Source organism: Monodelphis domestica, chromosome 4 (assembly GCF_027887165.1).
Source record: "Monodelphis domestica isolate mMonDom1 chromosome 4, mMonDom1.pri, whole genome shotgun sequence".
NCBI lineage: Eukaryota > Metazoa > Chordata > Mammalia > Didelphimorphia > Didelphidae > Monodelphis > Monodelphis domestica.
Genome location: NC_077230.1, coordinates 210172880 through 210192142, shown reverse-complemented (window position 1 = coordinate 210192142; position 19263 = coordinate 210172880). Strand labels below are relative to the sequence as shown.

Below are 19263 nucleotides of genomic sequence, written 5' to 3'. Positions count from 1 at the left end.
GTGCCTAAAATGTCTGTTCTCTCCTTTTCCTCTTCAAAACCCCTAGTTTCCTTAAAAACAGAGCTTGGGTAGCACCTCTTCTAGAAAACTTTTCGCAGTCCTCATAGTTGTTAGTAGAATTCTGCCCCCACTGATTTTGCTTTGAATTTACTCTGTGCATATTTTTAGGTCACATATATGTGTACATGTGGTTTCCACACATGAACATGTGGTTAATGGAAAGCATATTCCTTTAAAAACAGACAACCTATTGCTTTCTTCATTAACCTCTAGAAAAATAGAATGAAATAGATCACTCCCTCTTCTCAGGTTAGCAAGTTGTCATTGCTACCTAAACTACTGTTACAACATTTACATTCTGCTTAGTAGGGTGATAAAGGTGATAAAGGCAAAAGACAGTGAAAATGGCAGCTTACCCGGTATGTAGCAAGTTTTCCCTGGGTTAATTTGTCATACTAAAACTGGTGAACTTACTAGAGCTATAAAGGGGAAGGCAAGTGAAGTTATCAGTAACCATGCCACAATTTTTTAAATATGAAATTTAGTTAGGGCAGTGGTTTAGTTTAGTTTGTTTTTTTTTTGGTGTCATGGGTCCCCTTGGCAATCTGGTGAAGCCTAAGGAATTCTTCTCCAAATATTGTGTTTAAGTATATAAAAAGAAGAATATAGATTTATGGAAGGAAACCAATTACATTGAAATATATTTATTGAAACTTTTTTTTTTTAAACCAAGTGCATGGACTCCAGGTTAAGAATCCCTTAATATTTAAGGGTGTTGTAAGGTGTATGTCAGCACTTTCCTTAAACAAGGAGAAAGAAAGAAAATGAGATTTTTATAGTGCCTACTACATGCCAGGGCCTGCTCTAAGTGCTTTACAAATATTATCTCATTTGTTTCTAACAACATCTCTGGATACAGGTGCTATTTTGATCCCCATTTTATAGTTGGAGAAACTAAGGCAAATAATGGTCAAGCTACTTGCCCAGCATCACACAGTTAGTAAAGGTCTAAGTCTGTTTTTATAATCAAGTCTCCCTGATTGTAGGCCAGAGTCTCATCTCCCTCTGTACTTTTGGCACCCCATTCTCCCCATTACTCTGAGACTTGCTGCCATTCATCTCTAAGTATCTCCTCATCATACTCTCTGTCCCTAGTCTTTCTCCTTTCTACCTTTCCCAGAGCATCATATGAAAATAATCAATACAATGTAAAATTCATGACAATAGGGACTATTATTTATTTTGGCATCCCCAGCACCTAGCACAAAAATTAATGAATGTTTATTGATTAATTAGGAGGCTTCCCACCTCATAAGAAGCAGCTCTGACTCTTCCTGTTGGGAAGTCCAAATAGCTTTCAGAGGCCCTCCACTGTATGGATGACAGTAACATTGGAGGAAATAATGACAAATAACTTTTTTCTAGAACTAGTATAAAATGAAGAATACATAGGAAGCAGTAAACCACAAGCATAATCAAATTTTGGAGATCAAATAGACTGCCATAAGAAAACTTCTCCTTGGTTGGCAAGCAAACATCTGGATTGGAAATAATGAGTACTCTTCCCCATTAGCAGGTAGAAGCTCTTTTTGCCTTTCAACTTTGTTTTCAATCTTTGTTTTTCCTATATTTAGAGTAAAGTATGATTCAATTCAAGAAGGTACTTATTAAATACTTTGTGTGAGTAAGGCATTGGGCCAGATCCTAGAGACCTAAGAAAAAAATAAAAAACTAGCCGCTCTTCTCAAACTAAAATGATCCAAGCTAGAATTCCCCAGCTATCTCTGGACACATGACATAGAACTGAGAGTACTGGATTTACAGTTACAGGACCCAGTTTTAAAACCTGGCTCCTATACTTACTACCTTGGGGCATATAACTTCACTCCTCTGAAATCCTCATCTGGAGAATAAAGGTTGCAGAATAAGTGACTTTCTGAGTCCCTTCCAGCTCCAAATATACCACTCATTAACCTTTTAACATGTTATCTCCTTCTATGAATGTAAGAAATAGAGTAAAAATATATTTTTGAATCAAACAGCTTTTACTACTGAAGAGGCAACAGAAACAATCAAGGGCCTGGTTCCTTTCCTTCTTTCTTAAGGCATTTTGGTTGTCATTGATATAGGACTCAATAAATGTTTGCTGCATGAATGAAGAACAAACACCCACTAAGGAAGGGCATCTAGATTAACCACTATGTAAACATGTTGGCAGGAAATCTCTTTCCCCCACAGGGCAACACATAGAAGGTAGATCTCATTCAATGCAAGAAAATGGAGATGAAGTCTCTCTGGCACAAAATGGTTTCTTGTCACCATTTCATGCCAGACTGCATATTTGTGGAGCAGTTTGAAAATGGGAGGGAGTAGGAAAGGAAGGAGGTAAAAAATTTAATTAGTGGCCTATGTAGCAAGTGCCAATGGAACAGGGCTTGGGTTCCCAGAGGTCATCAGTAAGTAGAACCAATTCAAAATTCTGCTAATTCAACCAGAATATTTATGGACTGTCATTTGAGACATCTAATGTTCCAGGAAACATCATTTCCATAGAAAATCTTTTAAAGCTGAATTCAGTCAGTTTTCAAGAATTACTTTCTTGAATTAGTCTTTAGGCTCCAGGGGAAAATGTAAAAGGCATAAAAAGGCTGCTAGCTTCTCTGGAAAGATAGGGCCACTGTAACCTGCCTCTTCTTTCTTTCTGTACCCAGCTGTTTATTCCGTACTTCTCCTATTATTAGGTTTGTTCTTGGTAGAGGGGTTATTTTCCAACTAAGAACAGGTGAGGAGACACTATTGAAATGTGTGCTTGGTGGTCCAAAATTTCTAACTGAATCTAATATGTCTACCTTGGGTCACATCTCATTAGAGTATCTTTATTTGTGAATATAAGTTAAAATGTTATGAATAAGTTTTTTCTGTATCAAGATTTTACTGATGCATTAGCTCTTATCTATGCAAATATATTACCACTAGAAACTGAGATAATAAAAACCCATGCAAATAATCAGCCAGTATTGTTCCATTACAATCATTCTAGTACTGAAATTATTATGTATATTTCAGATGCTAGTGCTTTTTCCAATTTAAACTGAAACAATTCTTGAATAATGCCATTAAAGGCTTCTCAGGGAGTGTAGAAACATGAGAATTAGATTTCTTTCACTTTATTTTAATTTTATGACTAATAATAACATTTATAGTCATGCAAGCAGGGATAAGGGTAATCAAATCTCACATTTTATGGCTGGAGCTGATAGCTAGTGAGATAAGGAAGAATTCTTTCCATCCCCTTTCCCTTCCCTAGTTTAATTAGCAAAACTCAAGATGCAGTGGCTACTTTGTCCTTTAGAAAAATCCAAAGCTTCCAGTTATCCCAACAAAATGCCAAATTTGATGGGCTTGGCCTCCTATTTGAAATATTATTTTCTGAAATCAAAGCTTTGGTCAGTTTAACATAGATTAAAGTAGCTAGAAATGTTTAACTGGGTCATCATGTTCTACTGAATTTGGATATGGAACATGTCCTTAACATTCCTCCAAATCAGCCTCTGTCCCAGTGGCTATTAAACCAGAGAGAGAGAGAGAGAGAGAGAGAGAGAGAGAGAAGACCTAGAGACATCTCATGTTCTCATTTCTGCCATGAAGAAACTATGACAACAGGGGAGGAGAGTATGACATTTGCTAAATAGCATGAATTCAGACTAAATTCCAGGCTGAACTGATTCTTTTAGAAATGCTTTTCAGGTTTTGTTTTGTTTTGTTCCTGGCACAAAATAGGTGTGTTTTTTTTTCCTGGTAAGATAAGGAAATAAAATATTAGAAATCAATAGCTTCCTTAGAAACAACTCTAATCAATGCATAGAATAGTCCCATTTTGGCCTCAAAATTTCAAGATTAATTTCTATCCAGATCCTGATGTAAAAATATAATAGGAAGCAAGATGCCTTGTCTTTTTCTAATTTTACACTGGATTGAGAGCCAGGCAGGAGGTCCTAGGTTCAAATTTGGCCTCAGACACTTCTTAGCTGTGTGATCCTGGGCAAGTCACTTGACCCCCATTGCCTAGCCCTTACCACCTTTCTGCCTTGGAACCAATACATGGTATTGATTCGAAGATTGAAGGTAAGGGTTTAAAAAAAAAATCTCACACATAATAGTGTGGCATCCTGAGAACACCTCTCTCAGACACATATAGATCCTTATTGACAACTACCATAGATTCAAGGTTCTCTGGGTTTCTACATCTGCTTAAAACCACAGATCATAAGCTACCAATGATATGTTCGTTGTTCCTAGTTATTCAGAGGGTACACAATTCAAAACAAAGATTTTTAATGAAATGAAAAACCATAGACATTCCCTCCCTAACAAAACCAGCATTGGAAAGAGAGGATAAACCTAAGGAACTGTCAACTTGTAATCTGGGGGGACCCCAACAGTTGACAGAACCCACATTGGGAACAAATGTGACCAAGACACATGTGGGGAGGATTAACTCATAACTCCATTGATACAGGGCCACTCATTTCTTCTGAGAATGTCATCATGTTGCTCCCACTGGTTTCATGTAGCATTCAGTCTTTGCCAGGCATGATAGCTTCTGCCAGGCATGCAATCTCTGCCAAGCATGTAAGTGTGGTGAGTAGTCTCTACTGGACATTACTCCCAGATGGTCTCATAGGGCTGCTGCTCCACAATGCTCCCCTATTCTCATGATGTCTACTGCCAACCATAACTATGGAAAATTAGATTGTAGAACTTCTAGCCTGGGGTAAAATTCTTATCTACAGTGCCACCTTTTTCTCTCAGAAGGGAAGTAGAATCTGTCATCTCTCTTTTAACTTAAAGCCAGGAGGTTTATACTACAACTCACTTTGAAGGGCACAGTCCCCACACCACATAACCCTTGATAATTTTCCTCTAATAAGGAGACATTGTCATAAGGAGAGGTGTCGGAGCTTATTTAGAATCTATCTGATAAAGAGTTAGAAAGTTCTTATAATTCTACCTCATTGACTTATTTTTTTAACTGCATCTAATCAGTGTCTGTTTATTTATTATCCTTCCCCAAACTAACAAGTTCTCTCTGGGTCAGAGCTCTGATCCCCCCAATTTCATTCATTTAGACTATAGACTGAGTTCTTCAGAGGTTATCTAGTCTAACCCCTCTCTTTTATAAATGAAAACTGGTCCTACAGGTAGCAAGGAGTAGGTAGCAAGAAAGAATCAAATTCCTTAAAAACAAATTCTGCACACTGCCAGATTGTTTTTTGTCTCCTGTGCAAAGTAATGAGATAGTAAATGTATAGGAACAAAAATGAAGACTTGTCACCTTCCTAACTTTTGTATGTACTTGATACAAAACTTCCCCATCCTAATTACCCACCCCCCACTCTACAAATATATTACACTGCAATCTTTTCAGACCCCAATCTCTGGCAAGAACAGGAGGGCCCAAGTTCAGTACTCACAGATTGGCGAACATCTGTGTGTATATTCTAGTGGACATTTAACCAAGAAGTTAAATTTGGTTCAATAATGAAATTTTCCTATACCTTTTTTAAATGTGAGGCATGTCCATCTTACCTAAATATCACTTAAAACTAGACAACTTGGCTTTCTTTTCATGGGAAACAAGAAACAGAAGAAACTTGAAATGTTAATATAATTAGAACAAAAATAAGAACAACAACATCAAGGACAAGTCTTTTGCCTATTCTAGGAGATTCGCCCCTTCCTACTCTCTTTTCCATTTGAGTGATATATCATTTCTACCTCTTGAATACACCTCCATATCTTCACATAGGCTGCTAATTGTTCTCCTTGTCTGAAGACTCTCCTCACATTATTCATCATTCATCCTCCTCATAGTCATCAAAGTGATTTCCATGAATCACAAGTCTGACTATAATACTATCTCCTCAAAGTTCCATTGGTTGTCTATTTCCTATGGGATCAAAGTAAAATTCCTCAGTTTACATACTCTATTTCAATAAGAAATAGTTTTCCTCACTTTACTTTCTCTATTTCACTTCACAAGATCCCTTCCTTCATTTCCACCTTTATTATTCATTTACCACTATATACAAACTAGCCTTTGTGCTTTCGCTCATACATGATACATTCCCTCTCTATATGTCTTGTACTCTTTAGCCCTCCTATCTCAGATGCTCAAGCAATTATAACTTGTACTTACTTTGATTATGAAAAATGTAAAAAAGTATATTAAAATGGAATTATATTAAATATTACCTATTTAAGTATATTTCTATAAAAATCATAATGCTATAAAATGTTTACTAGATCACATGCACTTATCATGTTTGTAAGTTAGCATTATAACTCTTACAAAGTATTTTTTCTAAAACATTTTTCTTAAAAACCTCTAAAGTGGTAATATTTAAGGTTTCAACCAATAGAGTTGTTTGGTTGACTTGACTCTCAATGACCCAGGCATACTTCATTGTTTAACCAGCCATTTTTATACTCATTTATATTTTGTTGTTGTACATTACCCTACAGTTTACATTTCAGAGTGCTACCAAGTCCATGTGCCTGGGCTCAATTGATTAACAGCTGCTCTGAAGAGATTTTCTTCTTCCATGTGGTGAATCAGGAGGGATGCTGGACTCCATAAAAGTTTTCAGCTATGGCCACACTATGACATTCTCTTTCATAATATGCTTCTATTCAGTTTCTGATGTAGGGAAAGGATAAGAAATGGAAAACACCCTGAAAAACCATGGTGTGGGAAAAGAGTTAAAGCTGAAAATAGCCTGAAAATTGGCTTTTCAGCTATATATCTTTGTGCTAAAAAAAAAGAATCTGAATTTTTTGGCAAGTGCCAAAGGCAAGGAGGGGGAAAAAAGTACTAAATTATATATGTTTGAAAAATATGAAGACTGAAATCATATTGTAAGACTTGAAATGTTATTTTAAAAAATTCTATATCTGCAGGTGTGTGAAAGCACTGAATGGTTACCCTCACTTTGAATGGAAATGGTGAATGAAGTCTTATAGGAGAAGATCCAAGTAGCAATCATTGCTGGTTCATTACTTCAACCATGGGGCAGACCTGGCCCCACTGCTAAAGCTTTCCTTCCACAGCTTGTGCACAGTTTGACCATTGTAACCACTGACTGCACAGCAATAAGCTGACAGCCAACTTCAGCCTGCTCCTTAGGAGGTTTCATGGGCATGAGCCCTTCCAGGGTGGTCTTGGCACTACATGGGTCTGGGTTCTTAACTTGTTTTGTGTCATGTGGCCCTTTAGCAATCCAGTGAAGCCTATGGGCCCTTTCTCTGAGTAATACTTTAAAACATATGAAATAATATTCGTAAGATTACAAATGACAATTGTCAAAATGTTATTTAAAATATTCTGATTGTCAAAAAAAATTAAGTTTGTGTGCCCTAGGTTAATTAGGTTGCTGTGTATTGCTTCAGTTTACCAGTGACAGCTGTAATGTTGTAGAGTTCACAAAAAAGACTGAAAAGCAAAAGAAACCAATGAAGAAACATTTGCGTCCATCCCAAAGGGAGATAACAGGGCAGGAAAACAGATTTTTTTTTCCTCTCTGTAACTTTCATTTCAAATAAAAATTTTCTCCAGGAGATAGAATACTGTGTTCTTCCAGCTTGTACTCATTGCAAGTATGTGAGGGTGGGAAGCATATATGTTTGCGTGTGTGTATATTTATACTTAATTGTTTTTTTTTTTTGCTTGAGTCCCACTAATTTGCCAAATGTCCCAGTATCTAATCTCCAGAGGCTTCTAGGCTCTTCACTGTAAAACAGAAGTTTGGATACATGCCTATTGGGAATGACTTGGAACTTTACATTATATTGCTGTTGTTCCCCATTAGCTCGACATTCTTTTTTCATTACATTATTAGTATTGCCTGTTTTCTATACAGTTGGCATTTTATACACTGATGAATCCAATATTTCACTGATAACAGGCTATCCTTTACCACACACACACACACACACACACACACACACACACAAATGTGCACACACGCACATACATTGAATAGCATTTCCAGGGGAAATATATCTGTATTAAATCCAATAAAGGCACATATTCAGGTCTGAGTGTTAGAAATTTACTCGCTACCATGTGTACACAAAAGTCCCTGTACAAGAAAGTATTGAATATATTTACCAAGTATAATTAACAGCTTAATGCTTTACAAAATGAGCATAAAAATATTGCAGATGGTGCTTAGACATTAAATGTGTAGATGTCGCATACATCCTCTTAAGCACAAGCAATGCTTGATTCGCCTGAATTGCTGACTGAGGAAGGCATCTTTCCTTTGATGAATGTGCTTATCTCTCATTAACACTAATGGAAATTACATGTAGACACTATAGAAAAATTATAACCTCATATGTGGAAATTTTAGAAATACGCTAATTTATTCCACTACCTACCTAATCACTGCTGGCCAGTTTGTCAACTGTGATATAGGACAGTGATTTTTTGTTGAGATAGAGGAAAGATACAATTCTCTTCTGTGTTGGGCTTGGTCTTCACAAATGTAATATCCCAGAGTTATTATACTTTGCTCTCATTCTGTAAGGTATTTGGTAATAGAAATAAAGGTGAAACTCTGTTGTTAAATACTTGAAGGAAAAAAGTAATTATAATTTCAAGTCTCTACAAAAGCATGAATGACTAAACAAAACTTATAATTGCTCCATTGCATCTATTTCATAGTTATTTAAATGTTTTTAATTTTTTAAAAAAGAGTTAGCCTATACCTTAGATCATTCATTTTAGGTCAGAACATTTTTTTTCTTTCTCACCAGTATAAATTCTACATAGAAATTTATATATGTGCTAAACTACAAACATTAAAATGAACTCAATATTAATCTTCACCACATACCATGTAAATATCAATGTGAGTGTATTTATATAAATCTTGCTGACTCATCTTTATTTTTTTAAAAAAAATGGGGGGCAGGGATTCTAGTAATCCTTAAAGCACTCAGTTAATTCATAAGCTGAAGAGAAAGCATCTATTTTAAATTTTCGTTTGGTTTGAGAAACATTTATTTATAACAATTGAGTAACCTCCCTTCCCCACTTTGCCTTTCAAGCTCCCATAGTTAGAAAGTATCAAGGCATCACAAGCAATTTAATCTTAGGGACATTATGTTGGGATTTTGAGAGGCAGAAAAATGGGCTCTTTTCATGGGTTATTTTATGATCAATGTACAGTCTCTTTAAGCCAAATTAAAGCTGTCTGACAACTTATAGATACATCACTGGCTGTTAAAGATGTAGGAGATTACATAAAAGCATGAAAAGTACTGAATAATTTCACAGCTTCATCACCAAACACAATTGGGAGAACCAACATTTTTTCAATCCACTCCCTTCTCTCTCTCTCTCTCTCTCTCTTCCTCTCTCTCTCTCTCTCTCTCTCACACACACACACACACACACCTTTTCTTAGAAATGGCCTGTTTTGTTTTGTTTTTGTCCTTTTAAATAGTCTCACCAGTAGCTTTGCTTCTTAGTGTTCTTTGCTCTATCTTTCTATCTATCTTATGTTAAGAACATATTTATAGGGTGTTGTTTTGTTATCTGTGTTCACAGAGAATGCAAACAAATTAGAAGAAAGTGCCAGAGGACTCTACATTCCTTGTCCTGAACATTACAATGGCTTCTGCCTACATGGGAAGTGTGAACATTCAATTAATATGCTAGAGCCATCTTGCAGGTAACACTTTTCTCTTGAACTTTTAAAAATGAGTAAACCAAAGATAAAAAGGGGATTAATTTCAAGTATCTTGGATGCAGGGCCAGCACTCTGCTTTTAATAGGTAATCTCTGACAAATATCATGTCCTCCCTCCAACTAGAATATTCCAAAACACAGGTTACTTATCCTTCAAAGATAACATACAGAGGTGAAGCCACATGAATCCTACTAATACAAGCAGAAATCGTAATGTACACCCCTTACTTCCTGGGATGTATTTGTCCCTAAGATTTTACTGTACATGACTTTGTACAAAAGTTGTATTTTTTTTTCTTCTGTTCCTTATCTTTTTAAGGGTATTTGTTGCCCTCCTGGAACTAAATGAATCAAATGATGTCCAATCATTTTTCAAGTATTGAGATTCTTCTAGTATAAAATTAGCCATATGCCTATTATTTCCAATCTAGTAGTGAGGCTGCTGGTGTGGAGCTAGTTAGTGATTTCTGAGGGTAGCTTCCTCTGTCTGCAATGTGGAGATGGCAAAAACCAAAAGGAAAATCAGATGTACTGAGATTTAAATGGTGACACAGATGGCATTTAATGAAATAGACTCCTGATTGCTACCCAGTGAAAGCCATTCTCAATTTTGGTTGGGTTCCTTCACACCCCACCCCTTGTCAAGTAGCATCTTCCCTTCATGCTTCCCTTCAATGAATGCACTAACCCTTGCCTTTTAGTGAAGTCAGGCAAAAGGAACATAACTGAGAGGTTATTCAGGTTGTTATGTTACTCTTCAGGAGAGCTGCCATTATTGAACTATGTCTATTGCAGAAAGGGGAAAGGTCTTAGTCTATGTTTATAAAGAATTCAAAGAGTGAAGCACTAAAAAGGAGGTGCAAAATCAATGGCAAGTTCACCTCAGTGAATTCTGCTTTGATGTACACAGGTTCCTTATACTGTTGCCAGACCGCCCGCTTCTAATGTATGGGTTGTCATCCTTGTGCTCCCAAGTGAGAGGCTATATTAGGTGATCAGCATTCATTTTCCTAGTTTGTTCTTCAGAACTCTTATGGCCTGTATCATCATTACCTTTTAAAAAATATACTATATTCAACTCTCCCACAGCATTAGTAATTTTGAATAAGCAGACTACTTTATGACCAGTAAAGCACATAAGTTACCTTTCATGTTCTTCTACTCAGTGTATTTTCAGCATTTATTCTGGGCATAGAACTGGAAATTTATTATCCAAAGAACAAAGGAAAGTATCCCATTTGTTATATCCTAGTGTCATCAGAAACAAACCTTTTCCCAAGCAATCATGTTGACATAGGTTGATTAAAATTCTAGTTAAATAAAACTCATGGCTTACTTACAGAAATATGGAAAGAACGACCATCCCCAGGCACCCATTGGCTTTCAATATTGTCTTCAAGGACAAATTTTTTTGTCTGGTCTCCTCTCTAAGGAAATCAATCCTGTGGATATAAAAAATTGACCTCATGCTTCCAGAAACAAACATTTATTTTGTTTAAATCATCTGCACAATAAACACCAAGTGCCATGTTTACCAAGTACTTTTGTATAGTGTCGTGAGACCTTGTATTTATGCTGGTGGCACTTGCTGATAGTTTTTCCAGCTGAGGAGGCCAAGACGAGTGATTCTTTTGAGCTCAGGCATTCTGAACTAAACAAGGTTAATATACTCTGGTGTCCTTCACCATTATGGTGAGTCCCTAGGAGCAACGGGCCACCAGACTGCCTAAAGAGGAGTGAACTGACTGAGGTTGGAAAAATGGAGTCAAAGCTTCTAGGAAGTGATGGGATGGGGCCCATGAGTGGTCTCTGCACTTCCAGGCCAGGAAAGTTAGGGATACCCAATTTCAAAACAAAAGCAACCCTGGCTCATGCCATAGCTAACTGGGCAATATATCTCATTCTAGGTGTGATGCGGGCTATACTGGACAACACTGTGAAAAAAAGGACTACAGTGTTTTATACGTTGTTCCTGGTCCTGTACGATTTCAATATGTCTTAATAGCAGCTGTGATTGGAACCATCCAGATTGCCATCATTTGTGTTGTAGTCCTCTGCATTACAAGGTCAGTAACTGTTTTCTTTGACAGTAGAAAATGAATAGACGTTTCTTAAAATTTCTCTCTACATTAGTCATAATAGCCTTTATTACTTGAGTCCTTTTTTGGATGCTACAACTCATTTGCCTAGTGTTTCAATATCAGTCCTCCAATGGCTTGTAGTTTCTTTGCTATAAAATAAGGCCTTGGATACCTAACTCCTGGGCAAGACTTAGAACTTGAATTGATCTCCACTAATGAAGAGACCTTTTAAATTTAAAATAATATATTAATATATTATACTTCATGTATAATATATATTACAAAATAATATAATGCTTTTATTATGTATTCTAAAATAAAATTTAAAATGAAACTTATCAGTTATTACTTTTATTTCTTTTCCAAGCAGTTAGGAGCTTTCTCTCTGACATATTTTATACCCTGGTAAATTCTGAATTTCATCAATATAAATATATTCTCCAATAATGAGAATGTAATCTTTCCAAACTTCAACCTATTCAGTGTTTGTCCATATTTACCCACAATTCCTCCAAGGACAATTTATCCTACAAACCTGAAAACTTCCTTTGTTATTTTAGCATCTTAGGAGTAGAGGTGCCCTACTTATTTGTACTTTCGCATTCAGAATATAACAGGTACCATTATGCTACCCAACAATAGTTCTATTTGTACCATTGTTTTCTCTGCCTACTTCACAGAATTGCAGAATATCCAAGTTGGAAGTAACTCAACAACTGGCTACTTGAATACATTCCTGAATAAAAATCTCTTCTATGATTTACCCCAAAAGTGGTCATCTAGCCTTTACTGGAAGGCCTCCAATGGAGGCAAACCTCTCTTTCGGTGGTCCATTCTATTTATGGGTCATCCTAATTGTTAGTCAGTTTTTCATGATATTAAATCCAAAATTGCTCTTTTTTTTTAAATTTCTCTTAGTTCTGCTTTCTGGAATCAAAAAAATCAATCTTTCTTATGAGAACTCTTCAAATACATGAGGACAACTATCTTACTTGAAACACTGAATTGTCAAAAGGCTTGAGTTCTAGTCCTGTCTTTTTCTTAACTAGCTAAAAGACCTTAGTCATCATAATACAACTCAGTTTTCTAATTTGTAAAACATAGGCTTGGACGTACGGTTGCAAAAGTTTGGTTGGGTTCTATTAGCCTATTTGCCACAGAGCAAAGTTTCAAGCAAATTTTTGCCAAGGCTTTTTTTTATCTTTTCTCTCTCTCTCTCTCCTTTCTTTCTTTCTTTCTTTTCCTTCTTTCTTTCTTTCTTTTTTTTATCAAATTCATGAAATAAAACTCATTTAAACTGTCACTGAGTTTGTAAGGTTCTAAAGATAAATCAGAAGATTTCCCCAAAAAAATTCTTTTCAAAGAACAAGAAAATAAAAGAAAGCATCATATCTCTGAGAAATAAGAGCCATAATATATCTCAGTATCTGTGTTGTACTATCTGGTTTGAGGACAAGTGTGACATTTGCTCTTGAAAAAGACAAAAAATGGTTCATAAATCCTCCCCTGGCCTAAAGGCTTAAAAGCAAAATCATCAGCTAGAACTTTCAGCTGCTCTCTAGCCAAGTTGATTTCATCAACTGTACTCTCACTATTAGATGCCAAATAAGTCAATGGATTATACTAAAGTGGGTTGCAGAGAATGTAGAGATAACTCAAGAAACCAAAAACTACTGAGTATTAAAAGAAATAAAGGGAAAATGGGAAAGAAGCTGTTAGAAAACTATAAAACCTGACTTTCTTCAAGACATTCTAGTGTTTTTATCCATAAATGATAATGATATTTATTCAAATGAATTACTATTGTTTCTTGATAGATATGGTCCTACAAGGTGATCTCCATTGTGTTTAGTTTACATATTAATCCTCCTAAAATGTATCTGAGTAAATATTTCTAAGCCTAGTACCAATATTACAATCACTTTTACATAAATTCACAGTCTGATATTCGAGATTACCTGATCTCTAGTGAGATTCCAGAAACATATAAATAGACTTTTCTTCATTTTGTATTGTAAATATGTATCATTTTCCTTGCTACTTTGAAAGAGAGAAAGCAATTTAAGGCTTAATTCAACATTAATGTAAATGATCTTTCTACCGATACCTAAGACTTTTAAATCTAGTAGCTTCTAGTGATATAAATTGTCCATATGATAATGGTATAATGGAAAGTGATTTGAGAATCAAGAGATCTGGATGGCTTTAACCCTGGTCCTGCCATTTCACTGATCTTGTGACCTTGTACAAGTTGCTTGATCTCTTGGGAATAAAATTTCCTTGTGCTTAAAATTAGGATATTGTACTAGCTTATCTTTAAGGCCCCTTCCAGCACTAAAATCCTCTGATTGTATAAAAATAATTGTTTCAAAATAACCTAGAAGGGTTACTTTTCTATTCCTGAAATCAAGAAAATGTGAAAATCAAAATCAAAATGCATTCTTCCCAAAATGGAACAAGAGAATTATTATTAAAATAAGCTAGTGTTAACCAAAATGATTATATGTTTAACTTCAAAATAAAGGAGTTTGACTATGTAATTTCTATAAAGGAAGAGGATAAAAAGACAAGGAACTTACATTCTGATGGGGCCACACAATGTTTATATAGGGTAAATACTTACAGACTAAATACAAAACAATGTGAATATTTCAAGAGGGAGAAATTTGGGGAATGAAAAGTTCTCAAAAGCAAGGTGGCACCTGAGCTATATCTTGAACTGATAGTCTAACCCAGCCATGATTTTTCCCCTGAATGATTTCAATTATTTTAAGAGACAACGTAGATTACATTTGTGTTAATATACACAGAGGAAAATTGGATAATTGAGGCAATTACAGACCACTTACAATTTATTTTCAGGGAGTTTTTAAACATCATCAACTTATTCTGTAGGCATCCTAGAGTCCCACTGGGCTTTGGAACCAAACATTTAGGGCCAAACATTGGATTCTATTCCTTAAGACAGAAGCATGAATTGTCCTCTGGTTCCCAAGAGTCTGGAATAGACAGAAGGAAAGGACATTTAAGGAATGTAATTTCTATATTTGTCTAACCCCTTCCTCTAGGGAAAATGTGGATCAGACAATTAATTTAGAATAATCAAGAACTCTGAGAATCTAAGAAATGATGCTGTTCACACCCTTAGGAGGGAGATAGAAAATAGGGAAAAACTGAGCAGAGGAGTGAAATGGATGTTTGTCACTTTAATTGTTTTTCCCAGGCTACTTATGTGTGGTGCTACATTTCCAAAAGGAAAGTGGCCTGAATTTCCAGAAAATGAGAAGTACTCATGTTCACTTAAAATTTAACTAAAACCTAATCTATATTATTATTATTATTATTATTATTATTTTCATCTGTGGTTGATGTATCCACTCTCCTTTATTAATTTGGACAAATGAAAGCTAGTATTCACTTCCAAACAATAATAACTAACTTTTTGCTTTATCTAGATAATTTATGACAAATGACCATTCTACTTCACTGGAGGTGTACAGCTACTATAAATTCAGTAATGTATTGGTTAAAATGGCATGCATGTATGTTATAAATGTATTTGTACATATATAATATGACACATATAAGCACAAAGGCAAGACGTAATTTTTTTTCAGTTCTGAGAACATAGAATTGATTATTTCTCATGAGGTCATGTTAGCAGTTTTCTTGAAATTAAGTAAAATTCATGATTTCAATGCTTGGATTTATATTAAGGTTATATATATGTATAATGATCTATATGGTGATATATATATATTCATATATATGTATATAAGGGTGCCTGAACCCTTGCAATAACTCCCTAGAACTCCAGCATTCCTAGGCCTAAAGTTTGGGAGCCTCTAAACTAAATTTTCTCTAATTCCAGTTTAAAGTCCTACAAGACTTTTTTTCTTTTCAAAAACATAATTTTTTTCATGTAATCAAACAAAGATGTAATTTAAAATTTTAGGTCTACTCATTCTTCCCCCCACCACACTCCAGTTCTTGGGTGGAGAGACAAAGCTTAACTTGAGAAATTAAGAAAAAACAGAACTGCAATTGGAAACTCTTGTTCCTGAGAAATGTCCATTGGCCTGTTGTGGCACCTGAATATAGAACTGCTTTAGGCTTGTGAACATCTTATTTGTGAATCAATAGTGCACTATCTAAAGTCTTCTGACACTCCTCTGACATGTTTCCTCTCTTGTTTTTGCATCAGTTTCTCCATCTTGTTCAAATCTACCCTCACAGACATTTATTAGCTCTATGACCCTGGGCAAGTCACTTAATCTCTCTTTGCCTCAGTTTCCTCAATGGCAAAATGTGAATAATAATAATAATAATAATAATAATATCTCCTATCTCCAAGGGTTGTCATGAGGATAAAATGAGTTAATATTTATAAAATATTTAGTGTAGTGCCTGGCTCATAGTAGGTCCATAATAACTGTTCCCTTCCCTTTTTATCATTTTTTTTTCCTCTTCTGCCTTAATTTCTTTCTCTCTGGTCTTTTCCCCATGCCTATTTTCCTATTTAACTTGGGGACCTAGAAGTTTCAAGATGGATAAGACATTAGTGGTTATCTGTTCAAACACTTTCATTATAAAAATTAGGAAACTGAGGCCTGGGATCTGGAAGTAGGTTAATAACAATTCAGTCTGAAAGACCAGAGTTCAAATATGTCCCCAGGCACTTACTAGCCATGTGAACTTGAACAAGTCACTCAACCCTATTTGCCTCAGTTTCCCCATCTGTAGAATGACCTGGAGAAGGAAATGGCAAACAACTCCAGAATCTTTGACAAGAAAATTCCAGCTCAAGAACAACAACAACAAAGGAGCTTTTTATAATATGATTTTGTCTGTATTTTGCATTGTTATTCTATTTACCCATTACACTAATGCCTTCTGGTTGGACCTGGAGGCAAAGACATAGTGGGTCTGACATTCTGAGTCTATCCCACTGACTATTAACTTCATTAAGAAAGTGTGGATACGTGTAATAACTGGTCCCAAAGAAAAACACAGAAGAAAAACAACTCCTTGATCAAATGGGTTGATGAGGATATGATTAGGGATGTAGACTCTAAACTATCACGCTAGTGCAAATATCAATAATATTGAAATAAGTCTTGATCAATGACACATGTAAACCCAGTGGAATTATCCGTGGGCTAGGGAAGGGAGGTGAGGGAAGAGGAGGGAAAGAACAAGAATCTTATAACTAAGGGAAAATATTCTAAATTAATTAATTAAATAAAAATTTACAAAACTTAAAAAAAAATAAAATAAAATAATTGTCCCCAGACGGGAAACCCAAGAAACCTTAGAACTCAAAAAATATCCAGGAATCCCACTTTTCCTTGAGCCTGTGAAATGAACAAAGCGCATGTCTCTCTATTTTGATTAGGTTCCCTCTAAATGGCTTTATGTAACATCATCATAGCAAGAATAGAATGCTGAAATTGTAAAATATTCAAATAGGCAGTCATCAGAGATCTTGCCCATCAGTAAAAAGGCTCAAAAGATGGGATGATCATGCTGAGCCCTTCTTTCCGCCTGGTAAATAAGCAGTCCAGATGCTGCTTAGTGTAGGAGATCATCTCAATGCCCCCTCGGCTTCTTCCTAATCTACCATTAAAAATTTCCTGCCTCCACAGGCAAAAAGAAGAGAGGCAATGGACCAGAGGGTTCCAGCCTGATTTCTCTTGAAATATTCAGGGTCTGTCGGGATTTTTCTGCTCACAGTAACCACCATGTGTCTATGAACTCTTTTCTCCCTTTCCAGGAAATGTCCCAGAAGCAACAGGATCCATAGACAGAAGCAAAACACGGGGCACTACAGTTCAGACAACACCACAAGAGCGTCCACAAGGTTAATTTAAAGAGCGCATGTTTCCGCAATGGCCAGACTACAGAGAGCTCGGACTACACAATTCAGTATTATAGACAAAAGATGAAGACAAGAGATCTACACATGTTGCCTTGCATTTGTGGTAATCGACACCAATGAAAACATGTATTACAGCTATATTTGATTATGTATGGATATATTTGAAATAGTATACATTGTCTTGATGTTTTTTCTGTAATGTAAATAAACTATTTATATCACACAATATAGTTTTTTCTTTTTCATGTATTTGTTATATATAATAAATACTCAGTGATGAGAAAAAATGGCATTCTTAAATTTGCTGTATCTCATAACTGTGTAGAGGTGGGATAGTACAATTTGTACAATTACTAGTGTTTTATTGTACTGTAATTCTTGTGGCAGAGTTTGAGTTTCTATAGGACTCAGGGACTAGGTTTTGAATGATTCCAAGATCAAGGAAAACTCTGGTTATTGGAGAAGAGAAAAATAATTTACTTTATATCAAGTGCAGATAAAATATTTCAGATCTTTGAAGCATCTCTCTTTCATCATTTTCCCCCTTCTGGCCTTCCAGTTTCATGCCTAGAGCAGGGAACACTCTGGTATATAAATTAAATCAAAGAAAAATTGGAAGAAGAAATGTTGATAACCCAAGAGGAGACTGGAGGGAGAGAGTAGCTTTCATTTGGGAGAGAGAATTTAGTAACCCCCAGCCAAGGAGAAACTGAAGAAAACTCATTGTGGGTGGGTGACCTCAGCAAGTTAGATCTCAAGGGTACTTAAGACAGCAAAAATAAGAACTTTTAGATGAGCCAAATTGCCAGCTAGAAAAAAAAAAGGTAATAATGTTATCTAAGCTGAAACATTGGGTGGGTGGAGGGGATAGAAGCTAAACTCACAAATAAATATTTCATAAAAATCGTTGTGAATGAGACTGCACCATTATTTGTAATGGAATCAAGACTTTGGTTATACTTCATGAAAATGGGGGAATATTTTGAGCTTATTCTATCTGATGGATGAGAATTTAATATCAGCATCTGAATGGTCTTAGTGGGAAGGAGGACTGGGGTTTGGCGTTTGAGTATTGTTTTGAAGAAATGACTAGGCATTCCTGCTTTATTTTTCAATATTAGTAGGAGTTCTTGAGGAATAAAATGTAAATAAAAGATCAGATAGTTTACTTTATTGTTATTTAGCCTGGGGCTCAATAATTGAAGCTAATGGGAACTTCCAAATAATATTTCTTTTGTTTGTCTCCTACAAATGACCTCTCCTCAGTCCAGAAAAATATCATTCTCATGTACTTAATAGCCACTTCCTCAAGGAACAGTCATAGAAAGCAGTACTTAATTCAACATCTTTTGAATACAAACAACTTCAATGAAAAATGTGTTGTGTAGAGTGATGTTTAAGCTATTTGTTAAAATATAAATAAAGATGATAATCCAGATAGCATTACTTAGGCCTCCCTCAAAGTCCTGCAATTCCAAAAATTACTTTTTTTTTAACCTCATCTTCCTTCTTAGAATCAATACTATGTATTGGTTCCAAGGCAGAAG

At 35.6% G+C, this 19263-nt stretch overlaps 1 protein-coding gene across 1 annotated transcript in view; it reads left to right on the top strand.

Annotated features, from left to right (window-relative positions):
• TMEFF2 (transmembrane protein with EGF like and two follistatin like domains 2) overlaps positions 1-17942 on the top strand; it is a 292266-nt gene extending 274324 nt beyond the window's left edge. Inside the window, exons 8-10 of the mRNA XM_001369685.4 lie at positions 9617-9740; positions 11665-11823; positions 17612-17942. Coding sequence (XP_001369722.1) covers positions 9617-9740; positions 11665-11823; positions 17612-17708 — 380 coding nt within the window. The 3' untranslated portion in view covers positions 17709-17942. The remainder of the gene's footprint in view (positions 1-9616; positions 9741-11664; positions 11824-17611) is intronic.
• Positions 17943-19263: the final 1321 nt, after the last annotated feature.